Source organism: Harpia harpyja, chromosome 6 (assembly GCF_026419915.1).
Source record: "Harpia harpyja isolate bHarHar1 chromosome 6, bHarHar1 primary haplotype, whole genome shotgun sequence".
In the NCBI taxonomy this organism is placed as follows: domain Eukaryota; kingdom Metazoa; phylum Chordata; class Aves; order Accipitriformes; family Accipitridae; genus Harpia; species Harpia harpyja.
In genome coordinates, this window is record NC_068945.1 from 62,483,183 (window position 1) to 62,500,046 (window position 16,864).

At 38.4% G+C, this 16,864-nt stretch overlaps 1 protein-coding gene across 3 annotated transcripts in view; it reads left to right on the forward strand.

The window, feature by feature from the left end:
• The window catches only part of DMTF1 (cyclin D binding myb like transcription factor 1), a 31,379-nt gene that overhangs the window by 12,877 nt on the left and 1,638 nt on the right, over positions 1-16,864 (forward strand). For all 3 annotated transcript variants that reach the window (XM_052788979.1, XM_052788980.1, XM_052788981.1), the window contains 11 exons: positions 516-592; positions 2,060-2,217; positions 3,037-3,069; positions 4,208-4,317; positions 5,130-5,358; positions 7,037-7,188; positions 8,687-8,902; positions 11,318-11,403; positions 12,096-12,257; positions 13,006-13,392; positions 16,179-16,326. In XM_052788979.1, coding sequence (XP_052644939.1) covers positions 516-592; positions 2,060-2,217; positions 3,037-3,069; positions 4,208-4,317; positions 5,130-5,358; positions 7,037-7,188; positions 8,687-8,902; positions 11,318-11,403; positions 12,096-12,257; positions 13,006-13,392; positions 16,179-16,326 — 1,758 coding nt within the window. The remainder of the gene's footprint in view (positions 1-515; positions 593-2,059; positions 2,218-3,036; positions 3,070-4,207; positions 4,318-5,129; positions 5,359-7,036; positions 7,189-8,686; positions 8,903-11,317; positions 11,404-12,095; positions 12,258-13,005; positions 13,393-16,178; positions 16,327-16,864) is intronic.

Sequence of the window (16,864 nt, forward strand, 5' to 3'; positions counted from 1 at the left end):
ACAGACTAGGTAGAGATTTACCTCTGTGAAAAGCACTCTCAGTAGGTAGCACTACTCACATGTTGGGAAGTGATAAGGCATATAAGAGAATCCCACGTTGTTGCCAATTCCTCACGTAGTATTATGAGTCACATTTTAAGTCCCAGCTTCTGGAATCATTTGCGTGCGTGGAAACTTCAGCTGTCAGTTTAAAGACAGAAATTTTCTACTTATGGCTGAAGAGATAGCCTGAGAGTGTAGCTTGACAGCACATACAGAATTCATGTTCTGTTTTGAAGAAATGCATGTTTTTGAAAGAGGGGTCTGACACATTATTTAAACATTAGTGGACAGTTACTAGGGATTGTTTATCAGTTCTGAAATAACATCTGTTTAAAATTAATTCTAGTTAAAGTAGCTAAAATTACTCTCTTCTTTGTTCATTGCAGTAATGAGGGCTGTGTTTTCTGATATTTCTGTTCTTGTTGTTTTGCTGACTTTCACTTCAGTAATTAGTTTGTCATTTCTATTTTCAGGCCATAAGTGGAAGCAAGGGATGTGGTCAAAGGAAGAAATTGACATTTTGATGAGTAACATTGAGCGTTATTTAAAGGTATGTGTTGAAGTATGTTATCTGCTAGTTGGCGTGGTGATGCAGCTCCTGCTAGAAACCAGCTTTCTTTAGTACTTCCCAGAATAGGCAATAAGTGATTCTGATCAGTTTGTAGTAGAAATGGTCATTACTCATTTGAAATACATGAGAAAATTGTATCCACACATAGGATTTAAGACAACTGAACATAACATTGCTTTTAATTTGTGTACTGAATATAACCCATTTTAAAATTTCATGTCGGGATGCTCAATTGGCTTAATCTCTTTCTCTGAATATGCATCACTCATAAAACCTTTGATGAAGGCGGACGAAAAAAATGGCACTAGGAGTAGAGATAATTTTCCTTACAAAGCATTGAATACAACTTCCAGACTTCTTTGATGCCATATCTGTGTTTGTTTACTATGCTGACAGGATGCCTGTATCTGCTTTCTTCCCCTTAATATATCGGTGTCAGAGTTCAGTGTAAAAATCGGCATGCAGTTAACATGCTGAGAGTGATAATTGCCCATAAGTCATATTTGAGGTAGGCTTACAGCTGAGAATTTTTGAGCTGAGCCCTTACAGCTGAGAATATATAGCCTGGGTACTACAGGTTCAGAATCCTTCATTTGTGAATCAAAAAAAGCCCTGAATTTAGTCTTCATTGGTATAAAAATCCTCGGTATTAGTTGTAGAAAGTGTGCCTGCCCACATGTGTATTAGGATGTCTGCCACAAAATCATTCACAGGTAATATTATTTTTTAAATCTCGAGAAGCTTTTTTAAGCTAGCTAAATAACTTTTTTGAGTTACTGATAACTCGCTGGATTCATTATTTTCCCATTTATCTGCTTTCTTGTACTGTTTCGAATAATTGAAATACAGTGATTTTTAGTTTAAGCTGAAGTTAAACTAAAACTTTCCTTTTATACTTAACTCTAATGTTCTTGTATTGAATTTACTTTGAGTTTCCGTCAGAACAAGAAGAGTAGTTTTAATTGAAAAAAAATGCTTTCAGATAAGGAATATCTAAAATTATGTAATAAATTGATATAGCATTGTTTGACAACTTTCCCTTTTATGACCCCAGGCTAATTCCACTACGGTGTATTTTCCATGGTGTTCTAAATGACAGTTCAATTTTTGATCTTAAATATACATTTGGACAGATTTTTTTTTTTAATGTGGATGAAAGTTAGAGCTTCCATGTCTACCTGGACTCTGGTGTAAAAAACAAAACAAAAAAAACCCAAACCACCAACAAAAAACCCCCCTAGTGTTCAAGGGTTTGTATTTGAAGTAGCAAATTCATAAATACTCAGTTTAACTTTTGGACGGTAGTATTTGAGATACATAGAAAGTTGCATAATAGTATGCTAGGCTTTAGTTCTTAAATGTTCTGCTTCTCGATTTCTAGGAGACTTTATCTAAGGTGTTTTGTTTGTGGTTGGTTTTGTTCTTTTTTTAAATGCTTTCTTCTAGGCCCGTGGAATAAAAGATGCCACTGAAATTATATTTGAAATGTCAAAAGATGAAAGAAAAGATTTCTACAGGACAATAGCTTGGGGTCTGAATCGGCCTCTCTTTGCTGTCTATAGAAGAGTTCTTCGCATGTATGATGACAGAAACCATGTTGGAAAGTATGAAAACCTCTAATGCTGCATGGTTTTTTTGGTATGAGTAGGGTCATATATTTAATGTTTGACATGTTATATGTGAGACAGAAGGTTCTAGACAGACAGACCTAGCTTTTGCTAATCATAAGTCACATCTGCTGATTCTCGTAGATCAACCTTGACAATTGTTGTGTTAAGTTGATGGTATCCACAACTTAAAAAAACCAACCAAACAAAAAAAACCCGAAAACAAAGGTGCAGAGAATTCTGATATGATTAGAAGACTGACACAAGCATGGATCTGCTGAGTTGTTGTTTCTTTCTGGAACTGTGATTTTGAGCTAATTGATCTTCATCCCTGTGCCCTTAGTTTGCCCATCTGTAAAGCAGTGGGTATGGTGCCATCCAGAAGTGCTGAAAAGGATGTTAGATTTTAAAGGTAGTTGAAAATTAAAAATACCATCTCAATGCTGATTTTTTTTTTTTTAATGGAAGGTCAGCCTTATGATGATTGTGAACTGAGACAGGAAGGAAAAAATAGCTGGGTTTTGAGACTAATACACAAAATTTTAATTCTGTTCTTAGTAGTAAGATGACCAAGAATGAGGAATTTTGCTGGAAAATGAGAGGAATGTTAGACCAGATAACCTTAGAAATGCACTAATGTGGAAAATGACATTTGTTCTTCACCTTTTGAAGCGTTCAGTCAGATTGGTTCTTAGAGCTGAAATTCCTTAATCTCTTGTTGTAACTAAATGTGTACTGTGTGGTTAGTAAAACAAAAATATTTATGCTGTATGCTTTCTGTTTAAAATAATGTCTTTTTATTTACCTGTTGCTTAGGTATACTCCTGAGGAAATTGAAAAGCTTAAAGAGTAAGTCTTATTATTAACAAGGTCATCCTACCTTGTTTATATTTAGTAGCTTGAGTAGTTTTAACAGGTTTTGTAATATGAAATCACTGAAAAGTTACAAGTATATTTGACTGCTCCAACTCTATGAGAAAATAGCGTTCGCTAAATTAATCTGAAGAGAATTGAACTACATTTGGATTTCTTTTTTAATATATTTTCTAATGTGTATTCACGACGTAAGCAATATGCAACAAAGTTCTAAAGCAAGCCTTCTGTTGGAACTAGTAATGTTTCAGATTTTAACAAGCACAGTCAACATTTGCAGTTATGTTTGTGAAAAACAGACGTTCCCTTTCTTTAGGAAACCTGAGCAAAGGTTATTTCTAAAGAAAGTGGTAGGTCAAGGGTAGGATCTCCCTTATGTAGTATTAGAGAGAGACATAAATAGTCGGCAAGGCTTTTTGATTTTCACTGTGAACCTGATAGATCAAGCAGGAGGGGCTGCAGACTTTATCTCCTTTTGCAGCTTTCAAGTGTTGAGCAGTTTGAAGAAACCAGGTTGGACTGAAGGAAGGAAGGGAGTGTATTTCATTGCGTTGATGGATATGTTTGGATCAATTTAGCTGGTTTGTGTCATTCACAAGGTGCCTTTGGTTCCAGACGTGTCAAAAGGAGTCATGGCTCAACATGTTAAGCAACCTGTTGTCATGTGTGGGAGGAAAATAATAGTTAAAATTATGAAAATGATTATGCAGTGGTTTGCTTGATTTAAATTGTAGGATGCCTGGGTTTTCATTGGGCATTATTTGGATTTCTCAAGTGATCTCTATACCATCTGAAAACCCTGAGGAACTTGTGTAGAATGGATGTTGACTGTTTATCTAAACATTCATACTGTATTTAACACAGTAATTAAGCCTCACAACGTTCCTGCAAGGCAGTTAGATATTAAGCATTTTGTAAGTGAGTATCCTGTGGTTTAGCTGGCCCAAAGGCTTCTAGAAACGTAGAAAAATCAGCAGTGATGATAGAAAGTATTAATACTGTAGTATCAAGTGACTCCCCATTCTGCACATTCATCCTGGTTTTATTATATCGCATTTGATATTTTGGTAAACTCATAACTGGATATAGTGCTAATGAGCATGTTTCTATTTAGGCTGAGAATAAAGCATGGTAACGATTGGGCCACAATAGGAGCTGCACTGGGGAGAAGTGCTTCATCTGTAAAAGATCGATGTAGATTGATGAAGGATACCTGCAACACAGGTGAGGTAAATGCTGGTGTCAGTAATGGGTATTCTAGTTAAAACTCTGTCACCTTTGCCTTTGTCAATGGTGTTTTCAGAGATTTGTAACCCTGAACTGAGGAACTTGCAATGTGAAATCTGGGGACGTTTTTAGAATGTATTTGGTATAGGTTTCTCCAGTTTCCCTTCTAAAAGATCAGAACACAGTTATTTTTGCAGTCCATTTTCCGTTGTATGTTGTGCTACTGGAGCATATTTTATTGAGGTGGATTGAAAAGTACTTTCCCTTGTGTTTGATGTTTATAAACATACACTGTATATTTGTTGTCAATTAAGAGACAGGTGTGCTTTAGGAGTAAAGTAAACATACACTGTATATTTGTTGTCAATTAAGAGACAGGTGCACTTTAGGAGTAAAGTATTGTTTATTTTGTAGTGTATATATTCAAATGGAAGGAAAATTTAGTCAGACCTCATGTCATTACTGAATACTAAATTGCTGTGTGGTTAATTTACTTCAACTAATACCATTCAGGTAGCTTGGACCAGTTTGCTTTGGTCAGTATTTTGGTAAGTTCTGTGCGCCTTCATTCACCTGCGAGAGGAAGAGAAGAGAAAGAAACTTGGCAGCAAAATGATGGAATTATGCATTTGTTAATCAAGAATGGATATAATCTAAATTGTTAGTAAGTAAGAACAGTTATATCTTCTTCACAAGTCAATATTTGCATCTAGAATAAGGCACTGAAGCTAAATGTCTGTTGATGTGTTACAGAGCAGAACAGAGGGCATCTCCTGTTAGTTAAGTTGGAGGGCTTTTCTCTCTTTCAGGAAAGTGGACAGAGAAAGAAGAAAAAAGACTAGCAGAAGTAGTGCATGAGCTAACTAGCACAGAACCAGGTGACATTGTCACACAAGGTGTATCATGGGCTGCCGTGGCAGAACGGGTCGGGACACGCTCTGAAAAGCAATGCCGCTCTAAATGGCTCAACTATCTCAACTGGAAACAAAGTGGGGGCACTGAGTGGACCAAGGAAGATGAAATAAATCTGATCTTGAGGTTTGTTATTTTAGTTACTTTTAAAGGTTTGTAATACATGATGCTAGCAGGATTCCATTGGGGTCCATTTTGCTGGTTTCTTAGACACTAAAAACTCTAGAACCCTCCAAAAATCACTGCTGTGTTTACAGTTCCCAGAGATTTATTATTGAACATATTTTTTGTTTTTTGTTTTTTTAGTGAATGTTAGTGTTCGTGAAAGGTGTCAGATTGAAAACCCTGGAGACTGAAGTCTTCTTTATTCCACAGAAAAGGTACAGCACAGGCAGCGACCGTGCAAGCTTCCCACACGTTGCCCCACCAATGCGCTTTAACCCTTAACTGGAGGGTAGTTCAGTCTCCCTGCCCATTCAGTCCTTGGCCTCTCTGCTGAGATGACCAACAAGGGTCAAGTGTGGTGGTGGTTTCTGTGATGTGGACGTCTTGTCTACAAAGAACTAAACTGAGACTGCAAATTAATTTCATGTAGGCCACCAAACACTGATTGGATATCAGCATCTTTGACTACATTTGAACTGGCAACCTGGTAGTAACTTTGGAAATCTTTTGCTCTCTCCAGTCCTCCTGCCGTTTTGAATGCCTTTAACTCAGGCTTTTTAGCCAGTGGATTTTTATGGGTTGATAGTTTTGGGTGGGAATAAAAAGCCAAGACATCCAGAGAATCTAAGCATTATTTACAAAGCAATATTCACTAATTTACTGAAGCTGTTTGACATGAACTCAAAATGAGGAACGTGATTCCACATTTCAGAATGTGCTGGTTATAATTCTTAATATTTCTGTACAAATGGTATCTGTTTTGGTCTGTCCAGATATCCTTAACACATCCTGCAGGGTTGGTTTTGGTAGCTTTTTTCTTTTTTCCTTTTTTTTTTTTTTTTTTTTTTTAGCTAGCAAGAGTGTTCAGTGCTATTGCTTGGTTTGTGAAGAGTACTTTTCTTAACTTCCACAAAAATCTTTTCCCTTCTCGTTGTTCACCTGTCTTTCATATGTTCCATGTACAGATGAGCTGGAGGCAGTTCAGAGATATTTATAGTATTCAAACAGATTCTGGTAGAATCCAGTGTGTGCATAACATCTGCCAAAACTACGTGAAGACTGTCCCTTACCTGGAGAATCTGATGGGTTTGATTTATGAGGAACTGTTTAATACTGTAGTTAACTTCATCTACTTTGGCTAAGAAGCATCTGAGAGGAGGCAAAAATCTGTGTTAAGGACGGATGAGTGTTATTTAGGAGAAAACAGAAGTAAATATCATAACATGAAATTAATTAAGTGAAAGTTCAGAGTGAACCTCAGGAAGTATTTCCTGCCTTGGAGATGTATTTGGGGAATGGTTTTTCCAAAGAGAAAAGATGCGAGTACCATCATTTGGAATGCTTCACAATAATCTGATCAAAGTCCTAATGTATATGTAAATAAGGAGAGTAATCCTGCATGGCAAGGAGATGGACTGGATCATCTAACAGGTCTAGTCCATCTTCTGTTGTTTATGATTCTGCTTGACCTCTGGCAGCGTGGCGCCTTGGAAGCCTGTGTCAATTCATGAGCTCTGATGGACTATTCACTAGCATGCCATTTTGCCGCTGTTACGTGTGACAAGACTGGAGATGTGCAACACCCCTTCCAGTCTGGAGCGTAGTTTCTAACAGGTAAATATTTTCTGTATTCTGCCAGGATAGCGGAACTTGAAGTTTCTGATGAAAATGACATCAATTGGGATTTACTAGCTGAAGGATGGAGTAGTGTCCGCTCACCACAGTGGCTTCGGAGTAAATGGTGGACCATTAAAAGACAGATTGCAAACCACAAAGATGTTTCATTCCCTGGTAATGTACTATCTGCACACTTCTCTTCTGACAGCTCCTTTCACAAATATCAGAGGAATAAGGCTGCATTTTGTTGTCTACTTACAGCATTGCTGGCCAAAGAGCACATTGCTCCTTTGCTGGAACTTACTGGCCCCTTGGATCTGCTGGCTGAATTGCTCCTACAAGCAATTCTTAAGTGTTTCAGTCGAAACAAGCCAAGCTGATGTATACACCTAAACTGTAGATTTTGCCAACTCCCCTCACTTTGGCTAAAGTGAGAGCATGTATCTAAGCAGCTCAGCTGGCAGATCTCAGATGATGATGATCTTTGGTATGGAGGGCAGTGACCTCTTCAGGTGGAAGAGGATATGTATCTGCAGCCTAGCAGTATCACCTCAGGTTAGATCTGTTACCTTTAAAATGTAATCTGTGTGAGGTGCTGAACCTTAGCTGTAGACAGAAGGTAGATCTACAACTAGCTGCACAGTGAGGATGAGGGGAGGAATTGGGAGTATAAAGCTCCCCAAATAGGTGTCTCATAGCATTTTCTCATTCTTGGCTGGAGAAACTAGTGCCTGAGACAAAGGGTATTTCAGTCTCCATGACCTTCAGCCCTCCTTTTCTCTGACTTGGGGAGAGGAACTAAACTTAGAGAGATTAGTCATGTCATAATGAAAGGTGTAATTTAATGGACACTTTTGCTGTGGTCGTCAGTGTGGTTATATATTAGTCATGCCTGGAGGCTGCAATTGAGAGGGTAGCCCTGTTATGCTTACCATACATTAATAGACAGTTGTTGCATGAAATAATCTATAATATAAATATGCCACTGAATCAACAGGCTCCCCTCTCTTTCCCAGACAAAATGTCATGGTGTCAAGAGTGGGAGATGTTTAAACAGTTTGCTGTATTGAATGCTAGAAAAGTAGAGGCCTCAGCTTTTGTAACCATATATATGTCAACCACTCCCTCAGTGGGACCAAAGTGATCACAGGGAAGAAAGGTGGGCAGTTTTACTGGAGTAATGGGCCGCTTCATGCACAGACAAAGAATTGTAGTGTAGCCACTGCAAGATTAATTCTCTTTTCCTCCCTATTTCCAGTGACACTTCTGTCAACCTCTTGAACAAATCCACTTCCATGTTTTGTAAGATTAGAGGGTTTACTTCTTATAGCACCATTACACAATTAATGATACTGGAACTTGATTGTAGCTTGGAGATATACTATATGTGTTTTTAGAGAGGTCCAAAATTTTATGACGTTTTCTTTTTTTTTTTTTTTTCTAAGCATCCTAAAATGTCTAGATTCCTTGAGAAAATGAAGTTCACTCCAGTAGTTGACTATAAATGTGTTTTATGTATGTGCTAAGTTTCTAGTTGATATATCTCTATAAATTGTTTAGGTTCCAAATTCAGAAGGATTTTGGTTACTTTTTCCATCTTGGATAAATCTCACATGCAGCATTTCAAATGTGCTTCTTCAACATGCTTTAGCGTGAGTATTCTTTCTCTCAGTGCTGATAAAGGGTCTTAAACAACTCCATGAGAACCAAAAAAACAATCCAGGGCACCAGCTTTCGGAGAACAAATCTGGAAGTGGATTACCAAACACTAATTCCAGTTCGGGGGTTCAGCACGTGCAGATTCGAGTGGCTCGCTTAGAGGAGAATGCAGGCAACGCACCAAGCCCCGTGGCAGCTTTGCAGATTCCAGTCCAGATTACACATGTCTGTAAGTCGCTGAAACGAATGACTCGATGTCCTCTAATGAAACGTAAAGCTTTCTTATGTTAAGATGGTGAAGGAGGAGTGGGCATGTCTTAGAGAATTTTATTAATTCTGCTTTGGTCTTGCTATAACTTGAGATTAAGGATTTCTGGATTCTATTTGCCCATTTCTAACTTTGTTAGGCAAATGAAGGTATTACTGTGGCAATAGTACCAGGAAGCTGCAATTGGAGTGCCTGGACATAGGGGTTGTAGGTGTCTGTCGGTGTGCATGCACACAAGAGCTTGCCATATAACATGTTCTTTGAAAAGGCTTCAGTACACGAGCATCCTAATGAAGATACAGTGTATATGTCTATTCTTTAAGTTTCTTCTGGTAGCTCTTGTCCAGAACAATAGATTTCATGTACAAGATCTCCTTTTGTAAAATATATGCTGTCCCTAAGTTCTGATGAAGGACACTGAAGAGAGGGTATATAATGTTGTTTTTTCTAGTCCTGCTGTTTATTATGGAGTTATTTCTAGGCACAAACACTCTGGAAAGTGTTAGCTGCCGAGTCACACTGACATTCAGCTGATGATCTGCTCTAACCACTGTATTTTTTTTCTTTAAGTTGGTGCTTCCCACGCTCTTAAGGATGAACTTTGCTCATTATCAAACATTTATTACCAGGTCTACCTTGACTGTAGTGCTTATTGCTTGTTTTTGTAACTAATCTTACTAAGTAACTCCAGTCACGCCAGTCCAGTCACTCCATATGCAGCCTGTCATCTCCATTGTATACTATTTTGTGCTGTTTGTCACTTGTGAATTTTATTAGGAAAATGTAGTGCTTCAGTCTTGCTGATTACAAAATTAATTAATCAGGCTAAGAATTGATTCTTCAGACTATGACTAGATAGGCATTTGGTGAACAATTTCCTGCTTATAATTTCATTAGATTAGCCTATCTTAATCTACTTACTAAGTGCCATCTTCATTTTATCTGATTTAAATTTTAATTAGAATGACGCGCAATACCAAGCCAAGAACTTTTTATCTGACGTAATACGTCAGTGGTCTCAGACTTTGAACCAAGCTTGGTCAAAGCTATTGGGTTTTGATGAGCAGGCAAGATGTGCTGGTATTCTGTAACTTTTCGTCCTTTCTGAATTGAATCCTGTAATGGTTATTTTGTGATGTCACTTACCCTTGTCTGCCTAACAAACCTTTTTCCCCATTTTAGTCTGCTTTCCTGAAGAATTTCTGTTTGTGTAATCAAAGTGAATTTTGTATTCTGTCTTTCCCAATCCCATGAGAGCTGAACCTATTAGCCACTTTCAGCTGCATTTGATAGAAGGCTCAAGGTTTCAAAGGGGTAATTGCTGTAAGCTTTATGAACATACCTGGCTAGGTAACAGACAAGCCACACTTTACAGCTGTCTGCTACTAAGTGCCAGGAAATCTGCAGCAGGAACCCTTGAACATGCCACTCCAACAATAAAAGCTTCAGAATCAGAGTTTGTATCTTCTTAAGAGACCAAAATTATTCTACTTTGAAGCTACAGAGTCTGAGATAGCCAAGTTTCCAGTGCTTGGAGCACTGCTGTCGTCATGCAGGTCTTTTGCCCTTTCGGCATTTATGGAATTACTGGATAATCCCAGGCAAAGTATTAATTTGCCTCCAGCTTCCTGGAACTTCTGAGTTTTTAAAGAGTTAAGTAAAAATCATGATTACAGCTCTGAATAGGTTTTTTGATATCTTATAAAGCTTTGGGTATGAGCTGTTTGGACCTGGTGATCTTGAAATGTCTGATATGTAAACTGTTTTCAATGCTTCTCTTTGTTACTTTTAGAATTAATGGAGATAATTGCATAAATAATTACTTGTAGTAAGAATACTTACAGCTTTTATACACTGTAATCATAATACACAGGGTAGGCAAATATCTTGTGGAGCATCTGATGTTTCATCAGTGGTGGACATACTGTGAAGGGCAGAAAAGGTTAAAAATACAGAAAAAAAAAAAAAAAAAAGAGGTCCATGGGAAATATAGCAATATTAAACCTGACACCATTTTAAAACAAGTTATACATGATCCAAAGGATATTATTACACCAGAACCTCTTACAAATCTCATTACCAAAAAGTAATTAGATCACTTCAGATAACTTTATTTGTCTGCTTTTATCCCTGTGCACTAAAACCATACTTTCTTTCTTTTGCTTTTTTGGATTGTAGAATGCCCTCTTTAAATAGTATTGTATCTTGGGTACCAATCAGAGAATGTTGTCATTAGGATAGAAGTCAGTTTTCTTTTTCCTCTTACTGAAATTAACAGTACTCTGCTGTGTAGTAATTATAGTATGTTACGCTCTCTGCAGGGCTGAAACATTTTGGTTTACATACTTATTTTTCCTCTTTTTCTTCCTTTTGCAGCCTCAACTGATTCCCCTGCTGCTACTGTTGACTCTGAGACAATAACACTAAACAGTGGAACACTACAGACCTTTGAGATTCTTCCAGTAAGTAACAGAGAACTGATATTTGTTACTGTGTTTTTTTCTTTGAAGCACAGCTACTTCTTAGACTATGGAACTGTGCATTTCCCAAAAAAATAGTTCTCAAGTGGAAGGTGGAAGTTAAGAGATCTAAAACTTAAAAGCTCAAAGCAAAATGTATTTCTGAAAGTGTAATTCATTAGTGCTGTGGAGTAAAATGTGAATTGTGGAGTAAAATGTGAATTACAGTTAAATGCTTTAAATCTGTCTTAATGCCTTAGTGCTATGAAGTTTTCCTTTGTGCTCATTGTTTTCTTGTTGAAGTCTGACATAACAGAGCCAGAGGAAGCTCCCAGTAAGTAAAGATTCTCTCAGTTCCATTGTTCAATAATTTATAGCACAGTTTCTCTTTCTTCTCAATGTTAAGAGTAAGTTGAATTTGTTCCTTTCTTACCTGCTGTTGTACAGCATAATACAGTCCTGCTTAACTCTTGGCCTTAGTTAGTACTTGTCTTGGTAGTCTAAGGTTATGGATGGGTTTCTTTCTACTTCTTGAGTGCAGTACAGCAATCAATGCAGTAGGGATTGGATTTGTTTGTTTGTTTTCCAGGGGAGTTACAGTTAGACTAGTTCATGTAAACAAACAGGCTCTGAGTGCTCAGTGTGGCCCAGGAAGGCAGTGTGTTTAGGTATTAAACTTGTGTTGTCTTTTGTAGTCTTTCCATCTCCAGCCGACTGGAACACCAGGTACATATTTACTACAGACAAGCTCAAGCCAAGGCCTTCCTTTAACGCTGACGACTAGTCCTACCATGACCCTAACGGCTGCTGCTGCTGCTCCAGCCTCCCCAGAACAGATCATCGTTCATGCCTTATCGGTATGTATTTTGAGCAGTGAAAAGACTGGAGTCTGAGCAGTGGAGGGACAGGAACATAATAATGCAGGCCCCTATATGTGCATGTTGAATTTGCAAAGCAGTTCTTAAGTTATAACTGTTACTTTGCTTAAAATACTGAAGAGTGAGAATTTCTTTTTTTTTTTTTATTGTTTTTAAAAAGCAAGTTGCTTCAAAACTTAGCGTTAGGAAGCAACTTAGTTCTTACTGTGGCTGAACATGATGTCTCTCTCTGGTGGCTTGCCCCCCAGCAAAACAAAATACTACAGTTTCCTGATGTTTCCAGTTACTCTCACCAATGAATATTGGTGTTCACAAAACTTGTATAGTAGTGACAGTATTACTTTTTATTAGAGGGAGGGAAGGGGAAGCAAACTGGAGATTGAATAACAAAAGTGATGCAAAATTGGGAAAAACCTCTGATCTTTTGAATCTACAGTGATCCTCACCTGAACAGTTGCCTCTTTCATATTACGTATTTACATTATTTGTGACTTAAAGAACAGTTTACACCAAATTCAGTCTATGAATTCATCATTTAAGGCCAGGAAAGGTCAACAGATGATCTGGGCTAGCATACTATATATGTAAAACTCTAAATTACACTTAGTAATGAGTTCTTTGAATCCTTTTGCTTTTATTTGCTGAAAGATTTGAAGATAACTTGGAGGAAAGTCTCTGACATTTTTTGGTTTTTGTTTGTGTGTCTTTTTGCAAATACTGCTTACAGCCAGAGCATCTGTTAAATACAAGTGACAATGTCACAGTGCAGTGCCACACGCCAAGTGTCATAATCCGCACCGTTGCTGCTGAAGATATCTCCTCCTCTGTCACTCAGGCAGAACTTACTGTTGATTCAGATATTCAGTCAGCTGACCTGACAGATCCTCCCGATACCCTAGAAACAAATACTTTCCCAGATGATATCCATCAGTCGAAGCTGGGTGATGAAGAACAGGCAGCCTACAATGAGGATGATGCCTCCAAATTCAGCAGCAGGAGCAGTAGTGAACTGATGGATGGAGTTATGGTAAGAACCGAGGAAGAGATTTCGGATACCAGCCTGAAACAGGAAGAGGATTCTCACTCTGATTTACCCAGCACTTATGTTACTGAGGTACGGGAGTGCATGATACTTGGTATTTTCCCCATTTCTGCATCTTTGACCTTTATATTAAGCTATTTATATGAAATATGTCAGTGATTTCATGTATATCGTAGTTCTATGAGTATTTTGTTCAGATCCTCTATCCTTGAGCTTCATTAATATGTTATGGGTGTGAAAGTGATAGCATTTAATTTGGTACTAAGGCTTATATTTTACTTAGTCTGGAGCATTGAATACCGCACTAGCCGTGGAGTTGCTTCACTGCTCAGGGTACTTCTGCATGATGACTGTGGAAAGTGGGAATATTAGTGGCACCAAACAGTTGCCTTCATCTGATTACTGTTTGATGCTGTTGCTTTAAACTAGGCTGTTAATTGTCCAACACACATACTTTACAAGTAGATAGACTGCTGAGCAAGGGAGGTGAGGTAGAGTATTTAGTTTTTGCTCTATGAATCTAATAACATATTTTGAGGTGCATCACAGTTTCCATTTTTGAGGACTTCTATTAAACATACTACTCCAGTAAATATCTGTTAAATTGGAATTTGAAGCATTTAAGCTATTTCTCTGGCCTCAGTTTTATTCAGCTGCAACACCTGAGATGCAGAAATGAGCTTATCCAAATGATTTCAGGCATTGGGATTGTTCATACTAAATTCCTCCATCTTTCAGTTGCTGGAACTATGGTAATGAGTAAGTCGAGGAAATAGAGATGCTAAAAAGAAGGTAACTCTCTTTAGTGGGTAGAAAATACGTCTTTCCTTAGAAGCTTGATTAGTTTAGACAGTGGGAAGAGATGAGTTAGATTCAAATACCCCATCCTGTTCTCTAAAACACTGTGCTCTACAGTTGCTGTAATTCTGCTTTATCAGTCTTGAAAATCCATTGTTGATATGCTTTGACTTTGTTAGGCTTTGTGAAGAAGTTTCTAATAGGCACTGCATATCCATTGTGCTCTTACAAAGAGGAGTATCTTTGTACATCTCAACAGTCTGCTGCTACAGAAGCATTTGAATACTGAATGCATCCAAAACTGGGGATTATTTTTCCATTTTCCTCTTTCTTGTCTCATGGTTGACAGTTGTGATAAGATTCTCAACAGTTGAGGCAGCCCATCAGCTTTCTACTCTGTTTAAAATTTTGGCTTCTCAAGGTAGAATTAATAAACTTTTGCTATAAACCTAGTCCTAATTAAGCTTTGTAGAAATCGCTTTTGGCTAGCAGGATATAAAGAGGTACTAAACTTTCTATACAGAAAGACAAACTGAGTTTGTAAGTCTAATTTGCCTTACACTTCTAGTCAGATTCAAGTTTGATATGTGTATTTAAATTCTAGGAAATAGTGGACTGTCTGTGAGCGATTCCAAGTGAAAAGTTACTCTAGAAAAACATGCCTAAATTTTGCTTTCTTTAAGTCAGTGTTGTTTTTATGCACTTGCCAGTATTGTATTGTCACTGTGGGTGTGGGTAGTGGGAAGCAGGCAGTCATGCTGCAGAGTGTTATTATTTCTGGCTGGGAAGGGTGCCCATTTGCCACAATGGCTTCTTTAGTTTTTCACGCCTCCTCTTCCCAGTTTCAAGTCTTTCCACATACTGCTTATCATGGGCAGGTTCAGCTGTGCTCTCTGCAGGAAGCTGCTTTTGCAGGTTGGGCATACTGTGACTTGCATGAATGGGTACACGTTGGGACCAAGTTTAAATCACTGACCTGCAGCAAAGAGAGTCAACTCCTTCAGCAGCACCAGGGAAAGGGGTTTCAGGCAGCTGCCTTTACAAAAACACTGTGAAACTGTGTAGGAAAATTAAGTTTTGCCATAACTAGGTGGAGGAACTTCAGGATTTTCTTGAACAGAGAGGGCTGTAACCTCTCCCAAACAGTTCCTGCTCCCTCTGAAAACAGTGATATATCCAGGTACCTTCCATTCTGCCAGCAACATTTGCTAGCATTCTGCATCAGTGATTCCTGAAGCTTGAACAAACCTTACGCATGTTACACACAAAAACTGGAATCCAAGTATCTCTGCTTATTCTGGCAGTACTATCTAGGATGTCTTTTCACTGCATTTGCAGAACCAGGAGTCTGCCGGAGCGTGTTGTGACACTGAGTAAGCCAGATGTATGACTGCCAGTCCAGTACTACAAGAGCTAGGGAAGAGGCAGCAGCAGCTATTACAGGACAGGAAGAGAGCAGGGGTATTGAGCACTTGTACCTGGAAGGAATCAGTGTGTTGCCAATTTTTTGATATAATGAGGTCCCGCTAAAAAAGTTTGGAGCCAACCTACAGTCAGCAAGTGACAGGGCAAGCAAGGCACAGCAATTAAAATGGGTCTTTTGAGCTCTGTGTTCAGTAGTTAAAACTTGACACAGAAGTTCAGGTAAAGCTACTTCATTTGTGGAGCTGGTAGTACTATAAAGGTATTGCTTCAGTATCTGAGAACATCTAGACAACAAGTAGTGGAAAAGTTTAATTATTCCTCTTTATAGACAAAACATTTGATTTAACAAGAGAACATTTTATCACCCCCTTGCAGTCCCTCCTTTCCTCTCGCCCTGCCCTTATACTGCTCACAGGGTAGAATTCTTTTCATCTTGTTTTTTATATGCCTGCACTGGGATGAAACATGCCCTATAAATGCTGAAGTAAACTACCTCAGATGCTGACATTTCAATTTAATGAGATAAAATTCATCCAGGCAGTGTATTGCTTACTGTAGAGTATGGCTGAGCAATGGAGATTTTTCTGTTTATGCTACCAAGAGTACACTCTCATGTCCTGTTCTGTGTTGTTCAGGACCTGGGTTCTCCAACGATAGAAGAACAAGTTGATCAGCCTACAATAGATGATGAGACTGTGCTTATTGTTCCTTCTTCCCATGGTTTTATCCAGACAACAGATGATATAGACAGCGAATCAGTCTTGCCCCTGACAACTTTAACAGGTACAACAGTCCCTGTGCATGGTCGATGTTGGAGCTAGGATTCATTAAAGCAGTATGGCACTTTTGAGTTCCCGTAAAGAACATTCTTTAGATCCTTGCTTTCTCTTAAATAATTTTCCATGTCATTGCTATGAAACTAAGCAAGTTGGTTACCCAACTGCTATCAGTAGAAGTGGAAGAAACTCGCACTTAACCTTGTGGGAAAAGCATTATAATAGCAGCTGCTTCATGACTTGCTGAGCCATTTCCATCACCCTTGAGCCTTGAATTAGTACACATAGGCTAATAAGTAACTCTTTCTTCAGTGTGCATTTCTTCATGCCTGGTGCTTCAATGAAAATTCTTACTTGAGAGAAGACCAGAGGCATCAGAAATGCACTTGATGCCTCTCATGGTGAGGGGCTGGGCTATTTGGGGGTATGTTTGCACAGCACTCACCTGGAAGGGCTTGTTAGCTTGTGCCACACTCCCCAATGCCAAGATTCATCTCAAACTTGGAAGCAACACAGATATACTCTGCACCTAACAAATATGCCTT